General features: G+C 39.4%; 1 protein-coding gene across 3 annotated transcripts in view; it reads left to right on the top strand.

Annotated features, from left to right (window-relative positions):
• The window catches only part of EVL (Enah/Vasp-like), a 274,426-nt gene that overhangs the window by 58,575 nt on the left and 193,618 nt on the right, over positions 1–22,233 (top strand). Inside the window, exon 1 of one of the 3 annotated variants that reach the window (XM_074213074.1) lies at positions 15,695–15,888. The exons of 1 other annotated variant lie outside the window; for it this stretch is intronic. In XM_074213074.1, coding sequence (XP_074069175.1) covers positions 15,866–15,888 — 23 coding nt within the window. In that variant the 5' untranslated portion in view covers positions 15,695–15,865. Of the gene's footprint in view, positions 1–15,694; positions 15,889–22,233 lie in introns of those variants that run through there. One more of the 3 variants, XM_074213077.1, reaches the window with a different exon arrangement.

The following is a 22,233-nucleotide window of genomic DNA, read 5'->3' on the forward strand; positions in this document are numbered from 1 at the left end:
TACTAAGATTCATATGGTCGTGAAGAGTCAAACATGCGTAAACCACAACAAAACTTTTTGTAGAGTCAGATGCAAAACATTTATATTTCCTTGCTTACATTGGTCAGAAATCTATCATCTTGCTATCTTTGAACCTAGTTCTCAGAGCAAAACAGGTGATAGGCTGGGGTAAGTGTATCTAGATAAGTAAATCTAGATTTATTTATAGCCAGTATTGTTCTATGAAGTTTCTCCTTCAGCCATCAAAAATGATTGAGTTTTTTCCTCTCTAGAATGTTCTTACTAAAAAGATAATCCTTCCCTGATTAGATGTCTTATGGAGAATAGCATTCAGTTCTGGTTCTATATTTAGATTTTTTTATGTTATTTTTTTTTTTGCAAGGCAAACCGGGATTAAGTGGCTTGCCCAAGGCCACACAGCTAGGTAATTATTAAGTGTCTGAGACCAGATTTGAACCTAGGTACTCCTGACTCCAGGGCCGGTGCTTTATCCACTACACCACCTAGCTGCCCCTCTGGCACTATATTTTAAGAAATACATTGACTAATGGACCAGAGAGTTTTCAGGATAACAAAGACATAGTGAATTTTGATAGCTAAGCAAAGTTTTCCTACATATGCTTTCAAATTTACTTTTTATAATAACTTCAATTTCAAAAAGGGAACCTAAGAACACAAGGAACCATAGGGTAAGAAAGCCTGAAATATCCATAGTCAGGAGACAGAGAATATAAATCATGGGCCCCTTGAGTCTCTGCCTTCTAGATACCTTGAGAACAGTTTTGGGGAGGAGATGGAAAAAATCCATAGGATGGAGATGAAAAAAGTAAAAGCTTACTGGGGATACACTTGCTGTAGAAGTATATCATTTGCTAGCTTCCTACTTTAAATATTATTTTCCATGCTGCTTATAAAATTTAGTGTTATCAATGTCCTTTGAATTTTGATGCCCTGGGAAAAAGCCCTAATCAGGACACCATAATTATGATTCTGAAAAACTTCTAGGGCTTTGAACTCTGTGACATATGAGATTTGAGTAAAGACCCTGAGGGAATCGGGAGTGTTTAACCCAGAGAAGAGAAGAACTAAGAGGGACTTGATTCTGTCTTTAATTTTTGTTGTTCAGTCATTTCAGTTATGTCTGACTCTTCATGATCCCACTTAGAGTTCTCTTGGCTAAGATATTAGAATGATATTTCCTTTTCTGACTTTGAAATCAGAAGATCTGAGTTCAATTTCCAAGTGCTATTAACTAATATTCAGAAATTAAGCATATATAGTTTATCTTTCTTTCCCTCAGTTTCCTCATTTATAAAATGAGGATAAAAATAATAGTTACCATGTGTAAAACATTTGTAGATTTGAAAAGTATTGTATATACATTATTTTATTTTACTTTCATAGCAATCCTGTGAGAAAGGTGATTTTTGTTTTTGCTCTCAAGGTGCATTTGTTTAATCAGACATATGAGTTTATAAGACTTGAAGATTTTCATCTACTCTAGAGTAGCCTATTGCACTGTCGAAGATGCAATGATCAAAAGAATATTCCTTAAGCCATGGATTGAGAGATAGTCATTCGATCTAGGAACATATTCTTTGCCAAGCTTCTAGTCCAAATGTTCCTGAAAAGTTCCCACCAAACCATCTTACAAACTAGATTTCCCAGACTTAAGGCAGTCTTACTCCCTCTTCTTCTTTGTGAAAAGTGCCACAAAAGGTTCAGGTTATCCCCAATGGGTAGTCCAAGAAATCATCTAATCCTTTCATTCACTTTAAACCTTTATGAATCACTTGATTTGTGCATTTTCCTAGGTATTGCAGGTAATGCACAAGGATAAATAAGAAATGATAGTCTCACAGTCTTTTAGGGAGATAAAACAAAGATAAACATAATACAAATTCCTGTCACAAAAATACTTCTAGGAAAAGTTAATACTTCTTCCATTTTCTCATTTCCCTCTTACTTCTCAACCCTTTACCATCTAGTATCTCATGCCACTCAACTCAAAGTGTTCTCTCCATGGTTCCCAACTATCTCATTAACTGTTAAACCCCTTGTTTAGTCTTTATAGAACTTGATTGCCCCCCCCACCGCCACTGTAGACACTACTAACATCTCCTCCTCTTAAATACTCTCTCCTGTCTTGGTTTCTGTGATGCCACTCTCTCCTGGTTCTCCTCCTTCCTATATTGTTGCTCTTTCTCTGTCCTTTTTCTTGGGTCCTTATCTACATCTTGTTCTCTGTGCATAAAAGGTTCTGTCTGTTCCCCAATGTTCTGTACTGGGTTTCCTTCTGTTCTCTATATACATTTTCCTTTGGAGATCTCATTAATTCCTATGAGTTCACTTATCATCAACATCATACCTTCTTAAATAATTTTTTGGCAATCTAGTGAAGCTTAAGGAGTCCTCAGAATGATGTTTTTAAATGTGTAAAATAAAATGCATAGGATTACATAAGAAACCAGTTATAATGAAATAAAGTTATCAAAATATTTTTAAAACAAAATTCATGGGGGCTGGAGAAAGAAAAAAGCAGCAACTCACAAAATCTCTCTGGATTCCTTTAATAATATCATAAAACAATTTCTGGAGCAACAGAAACCACGAAAGGACAGAGTGAAATAATTTTCTAACCAAAGACAAGTCTAGCCAAAGACAACTGAACTGGAATCAGTTAGAAAATGAGGGGATATCCATTAATTGAGAAATGGCTGAACAAATTGTGGTATGTGATTATGATGGACTACTATTATACTATATAAAATGATTATCATGATGCTCTCAGAAAAACTTGGAAAGATTTACATGAGCAGGTGGCTAGGTGGTACAGTGGACAGAGCACTGGCCCTGAAGTCAGGAGTACCTGAGTTCAAATCCAGCCTCAGACACTTAATAGTTACCTAGCTGTGTGGCCTTGGACAAGCCACTTAACCCCATTGCCTTGCAAAAAAACTAAAAAAAAAGAAAGAAAGAAAGAAAAAAAGATTTACATGACCTCATGCAAACTGAAATGTACTGTGTTTAAAATAACAGCAAGACTGTAAGATGATCAACTATAAATGACTTAACAATTCTCAGCAATATAATGATTCAAGACAGCTCTGAAGGATTATGATGAAAAATTCTCTCCATCTTCAAAGTAAGAACTGATGGTATTTGAATACAGATTGAAGTATACTTTTTTACTTTATTTTTCTTGAGGCTTTGTTTTGGTGTATGTTTACTTTTACAACATGACTAGTATGGAAATGTTTTGAATGTATACACATGCATAACCTATATTGAATTGCTTTCTTTCTCAGTGGATGGGGGTAAGGAGGGAAGAAGAAAGAGAATTTGGAATTCAAAGTTTTAAAAATGAATATTAAAAATCATTTTACATATAACTGGTTAAAAAATAAAATATTAAATAAATTCAAAAGAAAATTCATAGATTCTGAATTAAATACCCTTGTTTTACACAGATAACTCATATATAATACACATATACATGCATACAATAGATACATATACATATATAAGCATACATGTGTGTTATATACATTATGATATCTGTCTTTCATGCTGTCATGACATCAAGGAGGTGAAGCCATGACAAACATATGAATCAGATTTGAGTGAGGGGTTGCTCTCCTAAATTACCAGCCTCACTGTATTTTATGTGAATGTATAAATAGATGTATGTATGTGTGTGTGTGTATACATATACATACCCACAAATATATGTACTGTGATAACAAATGCTCATTGCAAATGAAATAAGGTCCAAAATGGAAGTCACTGACTTCTCCCCTAAACCTGCCCCACCTCTGAACTTACCTATTTTTGTGAAGAGCATCACCATCCTTTCAATCACCCAGGTTAACAGCCTTAGCCATCCTTGACTCTTCCACTCATAGCTAATCAATTGCCAAATTTCACTATTACTTCCACATCTCTTACCTTGTCCTTTTCTTTATACTTATTCTACCTTTTCTCCATTTGGGTCTCCATTATTCTTTTTGCTGAACTGTAATAACTTCCTAATTCATTCTTCTCTTTCCTAGTCTCTCCTTTCTCCAATACTGTCCCCATATTGTTACCAAAATACTCTTCTTAAAGCAGACAGATCCAATCATGCCATCCCTTGCTCAAAAATCTGTAATGTTCCCAATGCCTTTAGGATACAAAATCTTTAGCCAGTTGTTTAAAGTCCTCCCCAATCTGGTTGCAACTTACCTTTCCAGATTTCAAATATTATCTTCTTCTTCCTTCTTCTTCCTCTTATGTACCCTTCATTCAAAATAAACTGACTTTAGGAGGGCAGTATGGTGAAGTGGATAGGACATTGGATTTAGAGTCAGGAAGATCTGGATTCTAATCCTGCATCTGACATTTACTAGCTGTGATTCTGAACAAATCACTTAACCTCTCTGAACCCTCAAGCTGTTTCTGAAACTTGACATTCCATCTTCTCTGTCTGTCCTTTTCATACAACTGTGCTTATGCTAAGATTGTCTTCTTAATCTCCAACCATTTTTACTTTCAGAGTTCCAGTTTAGTTGAAACCTTTTCCATCAAACCTTCCCTGATGTCCTCAATTATTAGCACTGACTTTTTTCAGTTTCCTTGTATGTATTGACTTGTTATTTGGGTGGATATTTTATCTCCATCACTTAAGTAGAATATAAGCTTCTTGAAGGCAGACACTTTTTTTTATTCCCAACACCTAGCATATTAGTAGATGCTTAATAAATGGAATAATTGGAATAATACATGGTGTTATGAGATTATAGAGAGGAGTGGGTAATGTGGGAATCAGGAAACAACTTATTAAAGCACCAACTATAGGCAGAACAGTGTCCTTAGCACTAAAAGAAAAAATAAAATTTAGATAAAATTTCCTCATGGAAATGACTCCTCAGAGATTTTATTTTAGTCCTGGAGTAAACTCAAATAATTATAATACACAGTTTTATATAATAAGTGCCCTGGAAATATATAAAACAAAATGACAGGTGAAGGGAGTGAAAGGAGAGAGAGTCTTTCCAGTTCCAGGGTCACGGGATAAGGAATTAGTATTGGAGTAGGGTGAATTCCATTTGCAATGAGTGGAAATTCAATAGGTAAAGAAGGAAGAGAGGACAAAAGTATGAGTAAAAACATGGAGACAAGAGAGAATAGTCCATTTTCTGGATTCCCGATTGGCTTAAGGGGAGACAGTTTTTTGAAGAATTGGCATTTAAACTCCTCTCCTGAACTCAGTCCTAGATTTGTCAAGATAAATAGACACAGTTGGTCAGTCAAAAAAGTATTTAATAATCACAACGTCCCAGCTCTTAAGGGATTTCATTGGAATAATCTAATTGGAAAAACAATCCTACCACCATATGTGATACAATTCAAGGATTTTTCTTGTTCAGTTGTGTCCAGCTTTTCTTGACTCCAATTTTGGAATTTTTTTGACAAAGATACTGGAGTGTCTTGCCATTTCTTTCTCCAGCTCATTTTACAGAGGAAACTAAATCAAACAGAGTTAAGTGACATTTCCAGAGTCATCTGGAAAATGTCTGAGACCAGATTTGAACTCTTGAAGATGATATTCTTGATTCTAAACCCAGTGTTTTATCTACTGTTCCACTTAGCAGCCCTTCACAGTTCAAGAATAGAATGATATATGAGTTGATGCTAACTGCATTATGGACAATAAATTGAAAATGTCATTCTTTATCCTCACTTATCCATTCTCCAAATAAAACCTCATTATCTTTCTTGTACATAGATATATTTAGGACATTCCTTTGCTCAAAAAAAAACTATCCAGTTACTCCTTATTGTTTCCCAAGTAAAATTCAAAATGTTTAATTTGGCCAGAATCCTCAGTGCAACCCATTTCCTTGCTCTATCAACTATTACAGTGCTCCATGTACTTTATACTCCAGCAAAACTGTACTACTCACAATTCCCCATAATACATACCCTGAGCCTTAACACAACTGTGAATTTATCATGGTCATTATTTGGGAGCCTGAATCTCCTGAGTCATCCTGTGCTTTTTTCTCCAAGGTGGAAGCTTTGAATATCATTTAGGCATGGATTAGCACAAGTCCTTAAACTGACCTGCACACCAGTTCCATTCTTCTTCCTCCCCCGCCCCCCGCTCAATGCCTATTCCTTTTTGACCTAGATATTTATTATTGTTATTGTTGTTCAGTCATTTCAGTCATATGTATCTCTTTGTGACCTCCTTTGGGATTTTCTTGGAAAAATACTGGAGTGATTTGGCATTTCCTTCTCCAGATCATTTTACAGTTGAGGAAGCTGAAGCGAATAGGGTCAAAGGACTTGTCCAGAGTCACATACCTAGTAAGTGCCTAAGGCCAGATTTGAACTCCTGAAGATGACTCCAGGCCCAGCACAGTATCCACTGTACCATCTAATTTGTCTCGCACTAACAACCCTATGAAAAACTCTCTAGCCTTGAGCATTCCTTTGTGCCCCCTTCCACCAGGCATCTCGATCAACCTGACCTATTTACTTCTTCCCTGACTGTCCCCCTGGTATTGTGAGTATTCCCCCTCAATAAAACATACTTGCTATACTTTCCTTCTGCTGGCTCTCATCTTGTGCTGAGTTGCTATGCCAGTTTTTGTTATTGTTGTTTTGTTTTCATTTAGAAGGATTAGCCCTTGTCCAGGACTGGTACTAACAGTCTTAGTAGTCAATGCTTAGAGTTGGGACTGAGGAAACTTTCCACTTCGGGCCCTAGAATTGTGATCTTGGCCCTAAATTGCATATCACTGTCTCTTCCTTTGGGCAAACAAGTGATACAAAAGAAATTGCTGCCTTGTCTTTTTTTCCTGTACCCTGTTATCTTCAACCAGACTCATACTGTAATCAGAGAGCTCTGCATCCCAAGCTCTATCTCCTGCAGCTCCTGTCTCATAGCCTTGATTTCTACATATCCTTTCAAAGTCAGTGGAAACACCACTTCCAACTCTTCCAAGGAGCCTCTTTTGATACTCCCAGCTAGTAATAATCTTTCCCCCTAAAACCAAAAGTGTTGTTTTGCCTTGTTGATCATTTTGCTATTGGGATGGAAGCATTATCTCATTGGTGTGGGCACTCATTCCATCTGTGATATCTGCAACCCCTCCACACAGTCTCCTCCATCAAGACATCTGGGCTCTTGTCCATGTTCCCCTTGAAATCTTCTAGAATCCTCACAGTATTCCAGAAACCTCCTTCTCCATCTCTTGATGTTACATGTTTGAAAATGGAAGACTTGTTACTCAACTGGGCACTTACTGTGCTTTAATTTGTATTAGAGTTATTTTTATGGGCCTTCCTTATTCTGTAAGCCCCATAAGGAGAGTGCTTGATATAGCAGGTGCTTAATAATTAATCATTAATTGATTACTTGATGAAGGCAGAGAGACTGTGCCTTTTTTGTACTTTGTAGCTCCCTGGTTCCTGGTATTATATTCATTATCCAGTAGGCATATAATAAGAATTTATTGAATTGAAGAAGATAAGGGAGAGCTTTGTTTAATTTCCCATATATTTGTATATTGCATGCCAACAATGTAGTGGAAAGCATCCTGGATGTGGAATTAGAAGATATGGATACACAAATCATTAGCTATAACTCATGTTAAAAATCACAAGTCCCCAGCTCACTTGGTTTTTTTCTGGGCCTCAGTTTCCTTATCTATAAAACAAAGGGGTTAGATAAAATCAGGGATACTTAAATTAGTTTTGTGAATTTATCTTCTAAAATATTTTCAAAACTCTCTGTTTAATTGGTTTACTTATTATTCTTATGCATTTTCTTTTGTTTTTTAAAACATTATTCCAGGGGAGGCTAGGTGGCGCAGTGGATAGAGCACCGGCCCTGGAGTCAGGAGTACCTGAGTTCAAATCCGACCTCACTTAACAATTGCCTAGCTGTGTGGCCTTGGGCAAACCACTTAACCCCATTTGCCTTGCAAAAAAAACCCCTAAAAAAAACATTATTCCAAAAAGGATCTATAGGTTTCATTTAACTGAAAAGACATCCCTGACACACACAAAAAATAAAAGAACCTTTAGACTAAATGATCTTCATGGATCCTTAATATCTTCAAATCTATGCTCTGATAAATTCTTAGTATCATTTTCTATTTGTACATCTCCCAAATGATCTAGTAACCAGCTGAGATAAGGAATTGGGTAAAAACTCTCTGGACAATGTCGAGTGCTGATAAAGAATGATTTGGAGTGATGACTTTGGCACTCACATATGTTGTATATGTCTTGTTCTTCCTGTCTACCTTTTCAGCTTTGCCTTCCAACACTCCCCATTTTGTGTCCTTTATGCCATTTCAAGTGGATTATTCACCATGTTCTCCCTTCTCATCGTACCCTCTACCAACTTCATGTTTTCAATTACCTGTCCTTGAAGTAGGTTAACTCTCCCCCAACTCCACCTGAGGATTTGCTTTCTTTCCTAAAATATCCCACTCAAATGCTCAAATATCACCTTTTCAGGGCAGCTAGGTGGCACAGTGATAGAGCACTGGCTCTGGAGTCAGGAGGACCTGAGTTCAAATCCAGCCTCACACACTTAATAATTACCTAGCTGTGTGACCTTGGGCAAGTCACTTAACCCCATTGCCTTGCCAAAAAAAAAAACCCAACAACCTGATTTCAAATATCACCTTTCCCTTGAAGCCTTCAATAATTACTTCCTCTTCAATCCCTCATTCACTGGAAATGATTTCTTTATCCTAGGATCTTTCATTATTCTTTGTTCGGACCTCTCCTGTAAACTGACATTTTAATTTGTATTATATTCATTTGTGTACATAGCTTGACTCTGTGACTTATTCCATGAGGACTCAGGGTTGTAATCTGGATTTGAGTCAAGCATGAAAGGAGTCCACACTCACCACTCAACTGGTTAAGGTTGTCTATTGGTGTATATGCAACAGGAGCCTGTACACCTCAGTCCATAGTCATCTCTGGATCTAAAAATACCCAAATACTGATATACTTGTTTTGGCAGAATATCTTCTCTGAATGGGTGCCAACTGGACTTCCATGGAGGGATGGAAGAGTTTTAGGGAGGCTGGAAAATCCAGTATCACAGATCTCTGTAGTATTGTAGCATGGTCTGGAATCTACCAGCATTAGGAATCATTTTCTGGCTTGGGACCCTCTTGTTCAGGGTGGGGAGGGACTCAATGTACAAGTTTTACATAGTTTCTTGTAACATAAATCATAAAAAGTCATAGTCTGAACCAATCATTAGCATCACAAAGTAGACTAACCCTAAGCAAAGAATTACAGAGTGTTCTAATCAGGATCAAGCAACCCAGAATTCTCCAATGGGAGCTCTAGAGCAAGAGTTTAATCTTTCAGTCATATGAAAAACCAGTTAGTAAGATCATAAAGTACCTGTGAGTCAGAGAAGAGATTATGCCAAGTAACATCCTCCTGATTGTGGTGGGAGTATTTTTGTATCTCTACTGCTTAGCACTAGCATAACATTGACACATAATAAATGTTTAATAAATGATTATTGATTGACTATTATTTGGACCACACATAGGATTCAAGCTCATATACAAAAAAAAAGCAGTTGTAGGAACTGGCCAGCTGGGTACCCAAAATGCTTCATTAGATATATAGGCTTATAGTGACTAAGTCCTCTGGATAACAAGACTCCCCCATTAGATCAAATGTGTGATATGGTGGAAAAAACACTGGACATGAAATCAAAAGACCTTGGGTTGAGTTCTGTCTTGGTATTGACTAACTTTATGACCAGTCAATTCATTTCTTTCAACTTCAGTTTTTTTCATCTGCAAACAAGGGACAATATTGTTTGCCCTAACAACTCATATTATTGTGGCATGCAATACAAATGAGTTGTTGTGATGATGATGATGAACAATTTGAGAACAAGGACAATGAATGGCTTGTTTATCTTAGACTGCCCACAGTTCCTGGGACAGGAGCAACATATTGAACAACATATACCATACTGATATAATTTAATTGAACATATTTATGTCAATTTCATGCATGCCCTCTGGGCAAAAAGAAAATGGAACAAATATGGTCAATCTAATATTTACTGATATCCATATGGCTATGTTAAACATCTGGAAGGCAGTCACTGCTTTCCCCTTTTCTTCCAGATGTGGATACAGACTGAACTTTTCTCTTCTTTCTAGAGTATTCCCTGGAGTGACCTGGGCTTCCAGATGGTACTGCCTTAGTGTCCTTAACTTAGCCTCTACCCTATACTATGTCAACACACCTGGTAGAGTAATTATTATATATAGACAATTCTACCAGAAATGCTTATCTACCAGACTGACCCTCCAATCTAAATGAACCTTTAAAAAAGAAAAATAAAAACTTCCTAACAATTTTCATTTTTCTAAAGTGTCTTGGGAAAATTCAGGTTTCCTTCACTTGAAGTGTTTGAGTAAAGCTGGATGGTCATTTATGAAATCAATTATAAAACAGACTGGATGGCCTCTCAGATCCTTTACAACTCTGAGATTCCATGATTTTTTATGAAAAAGAATAAAGAATAGAATTCTATTCACTATTTATTAAGTCCTTAGTATATAAAAGGCCCTCTGCTAAATATTAGAAGCATAAAGATAAAGCAAGATGTAGTCTCTAACTTTTAGAATTGTTGTTGTTAATCCTCCGTTCTCAAAGAGGACCAAATGACCAATGTCATTTTTTAAAATGATATCAGTAGGGTGTCTTGACTTGCAAGTGAATTGTATTTAAGTGATCTAGGGCTATGCAAAGTTTTCAGTCTCACTCTCTCCTTCAAAGTCATTGGGTCCAGTGACAAGACACAAGTCAAAACAACTAGTGATGGCCCAAGCCCTTTTGAAATTCATAATTTAAAGGAGGGGGAAGGAGATGAAGCATGCCTGCAAATAAGTATGAAATAAAGTCAATTATGATAAAAACAATAAGGCAAATATGCAGACAAAATGCTCTTAAATTGAGAGATGAAGCTCTCTTTCATCTGGAAGGAGGTGGAATCTTGTCAATATAGACATAGAAAAATTTGTGATACCAGATACAGTAGAAGGAAATAAGCTCCCAGGAAGACAATAAAGCAAACCATCTTTATTGAACACACATGCTCACAAAATAAAGGGTAATGGAGAGAATGATGGAAACACAGCAAGTCTTCTGGTTTCTTGGTTGGAATCAGAGCCCCCACTTAAGGCACCCTCTCCCAAACCAGTAAATTCTGGTGGGTTTTTTTCAGGATCCTTAGTGAGCCTGGGGCAGCTAGATGACCAGCAGGTAGAGTACCAGCCCTGAAATCTGGAGGACCTAAGTCAAATTTGGCCTTACTTAGTAAATATGTGATCTTGGACAAGTCATTTAACCATGATTGCCTCCCATCCAGTTGTCCTGATTCATATTTGACCACTGGACTTCCCTCACTCAAATCCAGTCCACATATGTGTCATGGCATCATGTCATAGTCTTCTTCAAGAACAAAGGATAGGGGCAGCTAGGTGGCGCAGTAAATTAGAACACCGGCCTTGAAGTCAGGAGTACCTGGGTTCAAATTTGACCTCAGACACTTAATAATTACCTAGTTGTGTGGCCTTGGGCAAGCTACTTAACCCCATTGCCTTGAAAAATCTATAAGTAAGTAAGTAAATAAATAAATAAATAAATAGATAGATAGATAAATAGATAAATAGAACAAAGGACAAACATCATTATCAGATAAACCAGAATAAGCATTAGGGGAAGAAATCAAGGAACCTGAACTGGTGCTGATTCAGGTTAGGCACAGAAGAAGACTCCTTAGACAGAAAAGGGGCTTTGAGCTATTATTGCTGGTCTTAACATTTATAACAATAATGTTTGTCCTTCATTTTTGAAGAAAACCACAACATCAGGGAGGTGATGCCATAACAAGCATGTGAATTGAATTTGAATGTGGGGAATGTTGTGCTAAGTCACCAGCCTCACTTGCTCCTCCAGAGCCATCTGGGTCCAGTGGCCCAATAGGATTCAGGATGACTGGAGATGGCCCTGGATGTGAGGCAGTTAGGGTTAAGTGACTTGCCCAAGGTTACACAGCTAGTAAGTGGCAAGTGTCTGAAGCTGGATTCAAACTCCCATCCTCCTAACTCCTAGGCCAGCTCTAACCAATGTACCATCTACCTGTCCTTCTTAACATTTATAGAGTACCTCAGCTTCCCTGACAGGGATTTCAGAAGTTTCTTGGGCTTCTCCCATTTGCTGGTCAGACAGGCAATTGTATGCCTTCCACACTTTAACTTGAACTTGGACTTTGAGACTCATAGCATCTTCCATTTCAAAGAGATCTTAAAAGTTATTTAACCCACTGATGCCATACCACCACCACCAAGTGACCACCTGACCTATTTTAAATATCTTCAATGATAGGGAACCCCTGCCTCGTAAAAGCTCATCACATTGTAGAACAGCTAGGATTATTAGGCAGGTTTTTTTCCTTATCTTTATTTGAAATCTCCCTTCTTCCAGTTTATTGCTCATTGGTCCTAGTTCTGTAGCAAGGTGTGCCTTTAAGTCAGGAAAACTCACCTTCCTACTTGACCCTGTTTGCTTCAGTTCCTCAACTGTAAAATGAGCTGGAGAACAACAATGGTCCTAGTTCCTTCTGGAACAATGCTAGGCCCTCTTCCTCATGACAACTAATTATATTTTTGAAGACATGATCAAAATCATCATAGTTTTCTACATTTTACAGCAGATTGTTGGCTGTCTGGGTGAGCTACTGCCTTTAAGACATGGTTTTTTATTTTTAATTTTACTCTTTTTTTTTTAGTCCTAGAAAGTGTTAAAAAGAATGAGTGGAAATTTCAACTCTTCAGTATATATTTGTTTTCATGTGGTATCCCACATTAGAGTTTAAGTCCCTTGAGAGCAAGAAGAACCTTTTACCTCTTTTTGTATCTCTAGCACTTAGGACAGTGTCTGGCACTTAATAAACTGATTAATTGGTCCTGGGAAGTCTTCCCCTCTCCATTCTTCCCCTGTTCTTCCCAAATCCATTCCTTTGTCCTAGAATAGTACCCAGTCCTATATCATGTTGAAACTATCTTGCCCTGATGCCTTCCCACTAAATCATGCTTTTGTCCTTTCTCTGAGCTTTTAGTTATAGACGTTAATGTTTGACTTGATTCAGACCCTATTTTGTTATTTCTATCATATTTCTATAATGACTCATCTGACAATAGATGGATTAGGGAGAATTAATGTAATAGTACCAGTTAGCATCGAGTGTCATAAAATGGGAATTAACTCTTCCACAGCCTTCTCCTAAGGGACCAGTCTTCTCAAATATTCCCCTTTTACAGAAGAGGAAACTGAGACTCAAAAAAATGAAGTATTGCACACTTCACATACTTCCATCATCTTCCAAATCTGCCAAAGTTCACAAAACTAGTCAGAAAAAAAGATGTGGGGAAAAAAAAGATGTGAGATAAGAAAAATTGATCTTCTGTCCCTCAGTACTGGTCATTTAATCTAATCTCAACAGATAGTGTGGTTACCCTGTTGAGAGGTCACACCTAGTTGCCACTTCCAACAAAGCAAATTTTCCAGGAAGACAGAGAATACACTTATTGACAACTTGATATCTGAAGTTCCTACTCTGCCCCAAGTAATGCTAGTGAAGAGGTGATGAATTGAGGATCCAATGGTCACCTGCCATTTAGTAACTGAGTGATGCTGGGCAAATTACCAAAATTCTCAGGAACTAAGATTCTGAATTTATAAAGAGGGAGGGGAGAGTAGATGATGTCCCAGGGCCTTTCCTGTTCTAAATTAATGATTCTATGATCTCCCTTACCAACAGTTTAGCTTGTCCAAGGTCACACACTTGAGTTTGTGAGTGTCAGAAGTAGAGTCCATGACTCCTAACTTCAATTCCCAACCAACAAGAGTTGCTAGGAAGAGAAAGGTAGAGTAGCAAAATGAATGTTACTTTAGGAGTCAAAAGCTAATTTGGGTTTTGCTTCTGACTAGAGGTATCACCTCCCTACTGTGGATTGTAATATTCCCCCTATTTTTTAGCATTTAAATTTCTCTTAGGCTGCTATTTTGATGTTCAATTGTTTGATTCCTTATGACTCCATTGAGGGTTTCCTGGCAAAGGTACTAAAGTGTTTTTCCATTCCCTTCTCCAATGAATCCATTTTTGTCAGAAGTTAAGTGACTTACCCAGGGTCACATAATGAGGAAGTATCTGAGACTGAATTTGAACTCAGGTTTTCCTAGGTCCAAGTCTAGTGCTCAATCCACTGAATCACTTTAGCTGCCTCTCTTAGGCTGTTAGACCTAGTGATTTTACTAATGAAGTTATGTAATCATATTACTGAGGCTTAGAGTAGAGACACAACTCAGGGTCACAGGCTCTTGGAAAATTAGACTTATGAATATTCACATTTTAACAAATTTTCCAGTCTTCTCTTATCTTGAAATAACTGAAATGCTTAAGGTTTTGCATAGTAGTTGTAAGAAAGGTATAAGAAAAAAAATTAGAACTACATTTAAAAGTCTTTATGTGATTACTGTGGATCCCAAAGGAAACTGCCTCCTACTAGTCTGTTTGCATTTGAGGAATTCAGGTAAGCTCCTATTCAAGTAAGCTCCTGCATCAGTCTGAGATTGGTTTTTATTCTAAGCTTATTGAGTTTTTTCTTTCCTTTTGGGGGTGGGGGTGGGGAAGGAGGCCAGCATTATCATCATCACTATTATTATCATCAATATGGTGAAATTTGGCTTTGAAGAATTTTCCATGACTTCATCCAATTCTTGATCAATGTTAGACCATCACACACCCACAGTCATTCCTCCTTAGGTGTGCTCTTATTCCTCCATGCCTTTTCTTGGGATTAGAAAGGGGGTCAGTAATGGAATGAGACGTAAAAAATATTCCAAGCGGAGAGAACGGTTGGGCTGAAGGAGAGTGATATGAAAAAATCATGAGGGAAAGGCCATTGAGTCCAAACCTTTCATTTCAAAAGTGAATTGAGTGGATAGAGCAGCGGCCCTGGAGTCAGGAGTACCTGAGTTCAAATGTGACCGCAGACACGTAATAATTATCTGGCAGTGTGGTCTTGGGCAAGTCACTTAACCCTATTGCCTCGCAAAAACTAACCAAAAAAAGTGAATTGAGAGTCGGGGAAGGTGCGGACTAGTGCAGAAGCACAGCCAATTTGGCCAATTCGAAGTCCCGTCGCCTGGGTGATGGCAAAGCACCCCGAGTCCTAGGAAAAGCGTCTTGAGCGTGAATGACAGCAGGCAGCGGGTGAAGGGCTGCGCAGGGCAGAGGCCGGCCGCCCCCCTGCACACGGCCCAGGTCGGGCCGGGCGTGGCTCGGGGCAGCCCGCGGCCAGCCGCGCTGTCCCGGCAAGCCCAGGGAGCTGGGCCGGACTCGCCCGTTCGCCCAGGAGGACGATGACAAAGGCCGGCTTCTCCCCTCCCTGACTGCCCCCGCCCGGCCGCGGCCCCCGGAGCGGGAGGCGTGGCGGGAGAGCCCATCGGCCGGGGGTGAGCGGCCCGGGCGGCCCCTGCCCGGAGGCCGCCCGCCGCGGCTGGGCCGGCAGCTCCCAGGGTGCCGCACTCCTCAGCATCGCGGGGCTGATCACATGGTTTTCCGCCTGCCTTCCCGTCGCTGCTCCTTGTCAGCAGCTGGCGGAGCCCGAGGCCGCAGGCCCGCGTCCGCAGCAAGCCTCCCCGGCCCGCCGCCGCGCGCCCCCGCCCCCGCCGCCGCGCCAACTAGATGCTTCTCCTCCGGGCCGGGGAGACTGCCGAGCAGCCCGAGGAAGCCGCCTCCTGCTAGGCCATGTTCGCATTTGAGGAATTCAGGTAGGCTCCGCCGCCCCGCACCGGCCGGCCGGGGCTGGCTTGCCCCGCTCCTCGCTTCCCTTTCTTCCTCGGCGCTGGGCGATGGCACGCCGGACCTGGCGCCCGCCGCCGCCGCCTCCGGGCAGGGCTGCCGCCTTCCACATCTCCCGGCGGGTGACACGGGCTTTGGGGCGCCGGGGGGGGCGGGGAAGCGCGGGGTCCCGGGAAAGGATGCTGAGGGAAGGCTGCGGGGAGCCGCGGCACCGATTGTCCGTTGCACGGGCTGATTCAGACCCACCTGGATGCCGGCGTGGGGCTCCGAGAGCCACGCAGCCCCGCCGCGGGCCGCCCTTTGTCACGGCCGGCAGACAGCGATGCTCCCTTAGAAATAAATAAATATATATATATAAATAAATCAAAGAGGCGGGGATGGAGGGAACGTTAATGGAGGTGGCCCAAGCCGGAGGATTTGGCAGGGCTGCGGAGCTGAGATCGGGCCGCGGCTCCACCAGATGCTTGTTATTCTTAATGATAATCTCCTGGCTGGGGAGCCGGGCGAAGCCTGTTGGAAGGGCTTTTCCCCAGCAGCCTTTCTCCTTGCCGCCTGTAAGCGGCTCAGCCGCCGCCGCTGCAGTCATTAATGTTCCAGATTGGCATCTTTTGTGAGGCTGGCTGCCCCCGGCTGCTCAGAGAACCCATCCCTGAGCATCGGTGTGGGAAGGGCAGTTGGGGAGAAATGGAAATGGGGAGGGGGGGCAGGGCTGAAAAGGCAAACAGACGGATTCTATGTTGTATTGCCGCCTCTTGCGAGCTCATGAAGGAGGCTGTTTGCCGGGATTCCTGACCTCGGCAAGCCTCTGGTTTTCTGAGGATGATTTACTCTTTATTTTTATGCAAAGCCTAAACATTATAGCAGCTGGAAAGACTACCGACTCAGGGTGTCAGAATTAGAAGAGAACTTGGAATCACAGAACATTGGAATGTCAGAATAAGAAGGGACCTTGAAATCACAGAATATAAAATGTCAGAGCAAAAAGAGACCTTAGAATCATAGAAGACAGTAAGGCAGAGATGGAAGGACTTTAGAGATTATCTAATCGATTATCTCATTTTACAGATGAAGAAACAGAGGTTTGGTGATTTTAAGTAATTTATCTAGGGTCAGACAGCTAGGCAAAGTTAAGATTCAAAAACAGGTCCTTTGAATTCAAGTCCCTTGTTTCCAATCCACCAGGACTCTGTTACAGCCCTCACCACAAAATCCTTTTCTTATCTCCCAAAATGCTACCACCCAAGGTCCTTATGAAAAAGAATCACAAAACAACCACCTTAGTAGATATTTATGAGCGAGTAAGGGAATGAATGAAAGAGGGAGGAACCCTTTTCCTACAGAAGAGGAAAAGTGAGTTACAAGGTTGGGCTCTGGATCTCTTTTTTATAAACTTGGCCCTTAAGATTCAAGGATTTGTTTGTGTTGTCGTTGAGAGGCTTGCTTCTTACAGTTGAAATTTGAAAGGCTGATTTTTAGGGATAGAAAGAAGTCATAGATGGCGAGGAAGCTCTGATCTTATACTGCAGGGACTATTTTCTATAACCAATGGTAAGAATCAGGACTGGTGGTATGTCTCACTTTGCCAGCAGGTTTCTTTAGCCTGAGTAAAGGGATGTTTCTGAAATCTGTTAGAATGCTGTGTAACTGTGGTTCCCAAAGCATTGTTAACTGTAACCATTAAATGATAACAGGTATTCATTTGAGAAACATTTATTAAAGTACCTACTATGTGACATATTATGCTAAATATCATAGGACACAGAGACAATCCATGTCCTCAAAGTGCTTACCATTTTTAGTCACTTTATTTTAAAGCTTGAAAGATTCTTTTGAGATCATCTGGTCTAACTTGTTCAAGGTTACACAGATGAGTATCAGAGATAGGAAATAACTAGTAAATGGTAGAGTGGAGATTTCTACCCATACTCTTTGACTTCAAATTCAGGTTTTCCATTATATCACACTGGCTGTGTTGAGGATATAAGGCAGTATTTAACCCATTTCCATTCTTAAAGGTCCTGTCAATAAAGTGAATCTGGTCCTAATGCCTAGAACTGGGGTGATGATCCTCTAGTCAACATACTTTGCCCTGAAGAATTGTGTTCAGTTCTGGACAACTAATTTGAGAAAGACTGTTGATTGGCTAAAGATCAGAAGGGCTAACAGAGGTGAAAGACACCAAAATCAGTCTGAGTCAGTCTTTGTAGAAGGAATTAGTGGCGCTTAACCTTGAGAAGAGAAAACAGAGGTGAGACCTTAGCAATTGGTGGGAGAGGAAATGTGAGCATTAGTGGAAGGGTTTGAAGGACTATCATTTGGATGAGGGACTTGTTCTGGTTGGTCCCAATGGATAGAAATATCAAATTTAGATTTGATATGGGAAGAAGAAAAAACCTCTGAACTATTAGAAGTAGAATAATAAATAGGCTGCTACTGGAGGTAGTGTGTTCCTTATCACTGCAAAAGGTCTTCAAGCACTTGTCAGAGATTTTATAGAAAGAATTTTGATTATGGATCCTATTAGATAAACTTTGAGTTCTAAGTTCAAAAATTCTATGATTCCGAGCTCACATTATAGTCAGAAGAATGCAACATGAGCATGAATCTGTCAATATGCATTAAGTTCCTATTATATGAAAAATATGCTGGGGATGCAAAGTCAAAGATTAAACTGTCTCTGCCCTCAGTTTAATTCAATAAACATTTATTAAGCATGTGTCAGACACCATGTTAAGTGTAGGGAATACCAAAAAAAGAGAGAGGCAAAAGACAGTCGCTATGGATTCCAGGAGCTTTTATTTTATCAGGGAAAGCAACATATAAATCTATTTGTATGCAGAATAAATACAATTATTCATTGAGAAAGTAGGCACTAGCAGCTGGCATGAAAACTTTTGAAAGGAAGAGCTGAGTAGGACTGCATTTCCAGGAATGGAGGGTCAGTCTATGCAAAGACACAAAAACTGGAGATGAAATTTCATGTGAGGACAGATTTGCTGAACCACATATTATATGAAGACAAGGAATATATAACAAGACTTGTGCTAGGTAGTGAAGGACTTTTAAGTGATATAAATAGGGGTGGTTGTATTTTATTCTAGAAGGAATTGATAGCCCCTGCAGCTGATTGAGAAAGGCATTAATATAGAACTGCTTTAGGGAAAAATCACTTTGACATCTATGTGTAAGATGGATTGAATTGGAGAGTCATTCAACATTTTTATGCACCTAGTGTCTCTGACTGTCAGTCAATAAACATTTAGTAAGTAGGCAATGTGTGGAGCCCTGAGGATACAAATAAGAGCAAAAGGTAGTCACTGCCCCCCAAAAGCTCACAATCTAATGAAGCAGTAGAAAATTGGAAGGAAAGCAGTTCTTAGCTCTGAGATAATCTGGAGAAGTGTAATAAGGACTTGAACTAGGGCAATGGCTTTTTGAATAAACAAAGGGGACAGACTCCTTCAATAAGAAATACAGAAGTGAAAATGACAAGATTTGACAGCTGATTGTAAGTGTGAGGTGAGGGCAGGAAGAAGTCAGCTATGTCTGAGGTTATAGATCTAAAGTCCCAAGACCAACACAAGAATATAATTAATGACTAAATAATAACTCACATTTCTATAATGCTTTACTGTTTACAAAGTATTTTCTTCACAATCACCATTTGAGGTATATAGGATAGATAATATTATTATTGAACTAAGGTTCACAGAGTTGAAGGGAAAGAACCTGTCAGGGATGTTGGAGTGATGATTTATATCAGATTACTTTTTTTCCAAGTGTGAATTGAAGCATATGACCTCTGAGGACCATTCAAGCTCTGTGCTTGTTTGACTTTAAGCTCACAGGGTAGTCTGAGAGTTATAACATGAACACAACCTCTCAGGAATCAGAAGACCCAGGTTCAAATGCTGCTTTGTGGACTTGCTACATGAGTGTAGCGTTGTTCGATAACAATAGGGATGACTCACATTTTTATAGTGCATTAAGATTTACTAACCACCATCCTCACAACAACTATGTGAGATTGAAAGAGTAAATATATAGATATAGATATTATCCCCCTTATACAGATGAAAAAATTGAAACTGAAAAAGATTAAACCAATTTCTTATGTTTCCATAACTAGGAAATGTCCAAGACCAGACCCAAATCTAGGTCACCATATAACTTCCAAGATTAGCTTTTCAACTTTAATGCTTATGATACTAAAGGACTTGCCCAAAGTCACACAGCAAATAGGGAAGTAGAGAAGGGAACAAGATGAATCAAACATCGACTGTATGTTAGACCATGTACTAAGTGCTTTAGGAATATTTCCCATTGTAAGTCTTATTCATGATTTGAACCTCCATAATGTCATTTCAAATCTAATGCTCTTTCTGCCACATTACCCGCCTAGCAAGTATTGAAGTTTAGTATATAATATCCCAGATCCCAGATGAAATCGAGTGGCTTCAAATTTTAACTCTACCGTTTATTTACAAACATTTGTTGACTTGACTTTACTTAAATACCAGTAAGACCTCAGACCCCATCTAAAAATGTTAGTCAAACTTCCTATGTTGTTCAGTCATTTTTCAGTCATGTCTGACTCTTCATGATCTCATTTGGGGCTTTCTTGGGAGAGATGCTGATGTGGTTTTGTCATTTTCCTTCTCCAGCTCATTTTACAAATGAGAAATCTGAGGCAAATAGCATTAAATGACTTGCCCAAAGTCACACAACTACTAAGTGTCTGAGACCAGATTTTTAACTCAAGCCTTCTTGATGCCAGGCCTGGCATCCATTGGGACATCAAGCAGCCCCCTCAACTTCTCTACCCTTGACTAAAGTCACCAAGAGTTGGACTTAACTGAAAAATGATTAAACTGAACTGAAAATGCACATCTATAAAATCTGTAGGCTGAGCTAGTTGACTTCCAAGTCCAAATACTGTGATCCTTTGGCATTATTATAGAAGCTATATCTCTGGTGTTTCCTAGGAAGATGGAGAAGAAGAAAAACTCTTGGAGTGAGTAGATGCCAGAATTCTTTATTTAAAGAAAGTAAATTATTTGTTCATGTATCACTAAATAAAGGACACTTTTTATTCCATATTATTTTATCCCAAATTATTTGCTCTTATATCACTAAATAAAGGACACTTTTTTATCCCATAAGATAGTTTTTTTTTTTAGGATTTTTGCAAGGCAAATGAGGTTAAGTAGCTTGCCCAAGGCCACACAGCTAGGTAATTATTAAGTGTCTGACACCGGATTTGAACCCAGGTACTCCTGACTCCAGGGCCGGTGCTTTATCCACTAGGCCACCTAGCCGCCCCCCATAAGATAGTTTTAAAAGCAATATCTGACAAAGCACTAAGTCTAGATTCCTCAACCCTCAAACAAATTATTTAGCATCTCTGACTTTCAGGTTCCTCAACTGAAAAGTATGGGAATTGGATTAGGTGAACTAGAAGAAACTTGCCAACTCTAAGTCAAAGATGCTATTATTCCTGGCCAATATTTCCACCTCCCTCCACCCCCAGTGATTATTTACTTTGTCTAAAATTCAATCATTAGCAATTCAAATAAAAAGTTCTCTGAGGACCTGGAATCAGGAAGACCTGAGTTCAAATACTAGCTATTTAGTTCTGAGCAAGTGACTTAACTCTGTTTGCCTCAGTTTCCTCATCTGTAAAATGATGTGGAGAAAAAAAAATGGTTAACCACTCCAGAATCTTTGCCAAGAAAACCCCAAATGGAGTTGTCTTAAATGCCTGAAAGAACAATTGGTGCTATACCCCAGTAAGCACTTAATAAATATTTGTTGAACTGAATTGAAATAGGGAAATCTTACAAGGTCCCCTTTAGCTTTCAAGCTATGAAGTCACTAAATATTGTCTGCCTTAGTTTCCTCATTTATAAAATGGGGATTTAAAATAATATCTATTTCCCAGGGTTGACAATGGGGATTAAATGAAATATTTATAAACTGCTTTTAAACCTTACAGTAATATATAATGCTAGCTATTATTGGGGAAAGAAGCTTGTATGATACATATGAAAAGATTATCTGAGCCTGGTTATCCTCATTAGTAAGATGAAAATCAGAATAGGTTAGAAGAAATTGTTACAGAAATCTCTTCCAGGTCAAGCTCTATGATCCTCTGATCCTTTAACTAATAATACCAGGAAGTATCTGATAAAAATACAACTAAGTATCTGATATAAATACCAGGGAGTGTCTGATACAAATAAGAGACGCAGAAAAGATGCATAGAAGTTGAAAGAAGGGAGATGCCACTATGGGTCTGGGTTAGTTATAAAACG

The sequence above is a fragment of the Macrotis lagotis genome, chromosome 1 (genome assembly GCF_037893015.1).
Source record: "Macrotis lagotis isolate mMagLag1 chromosome 1, bilby.v1.9.chrom.fasta, whole genome shotgun sequence".
NCBI lineage: Eukaryota > Metazoa > Chordata > Mammalia > Peramelemorphia > Peramelidae > Macrotis > Macrotis lagotis.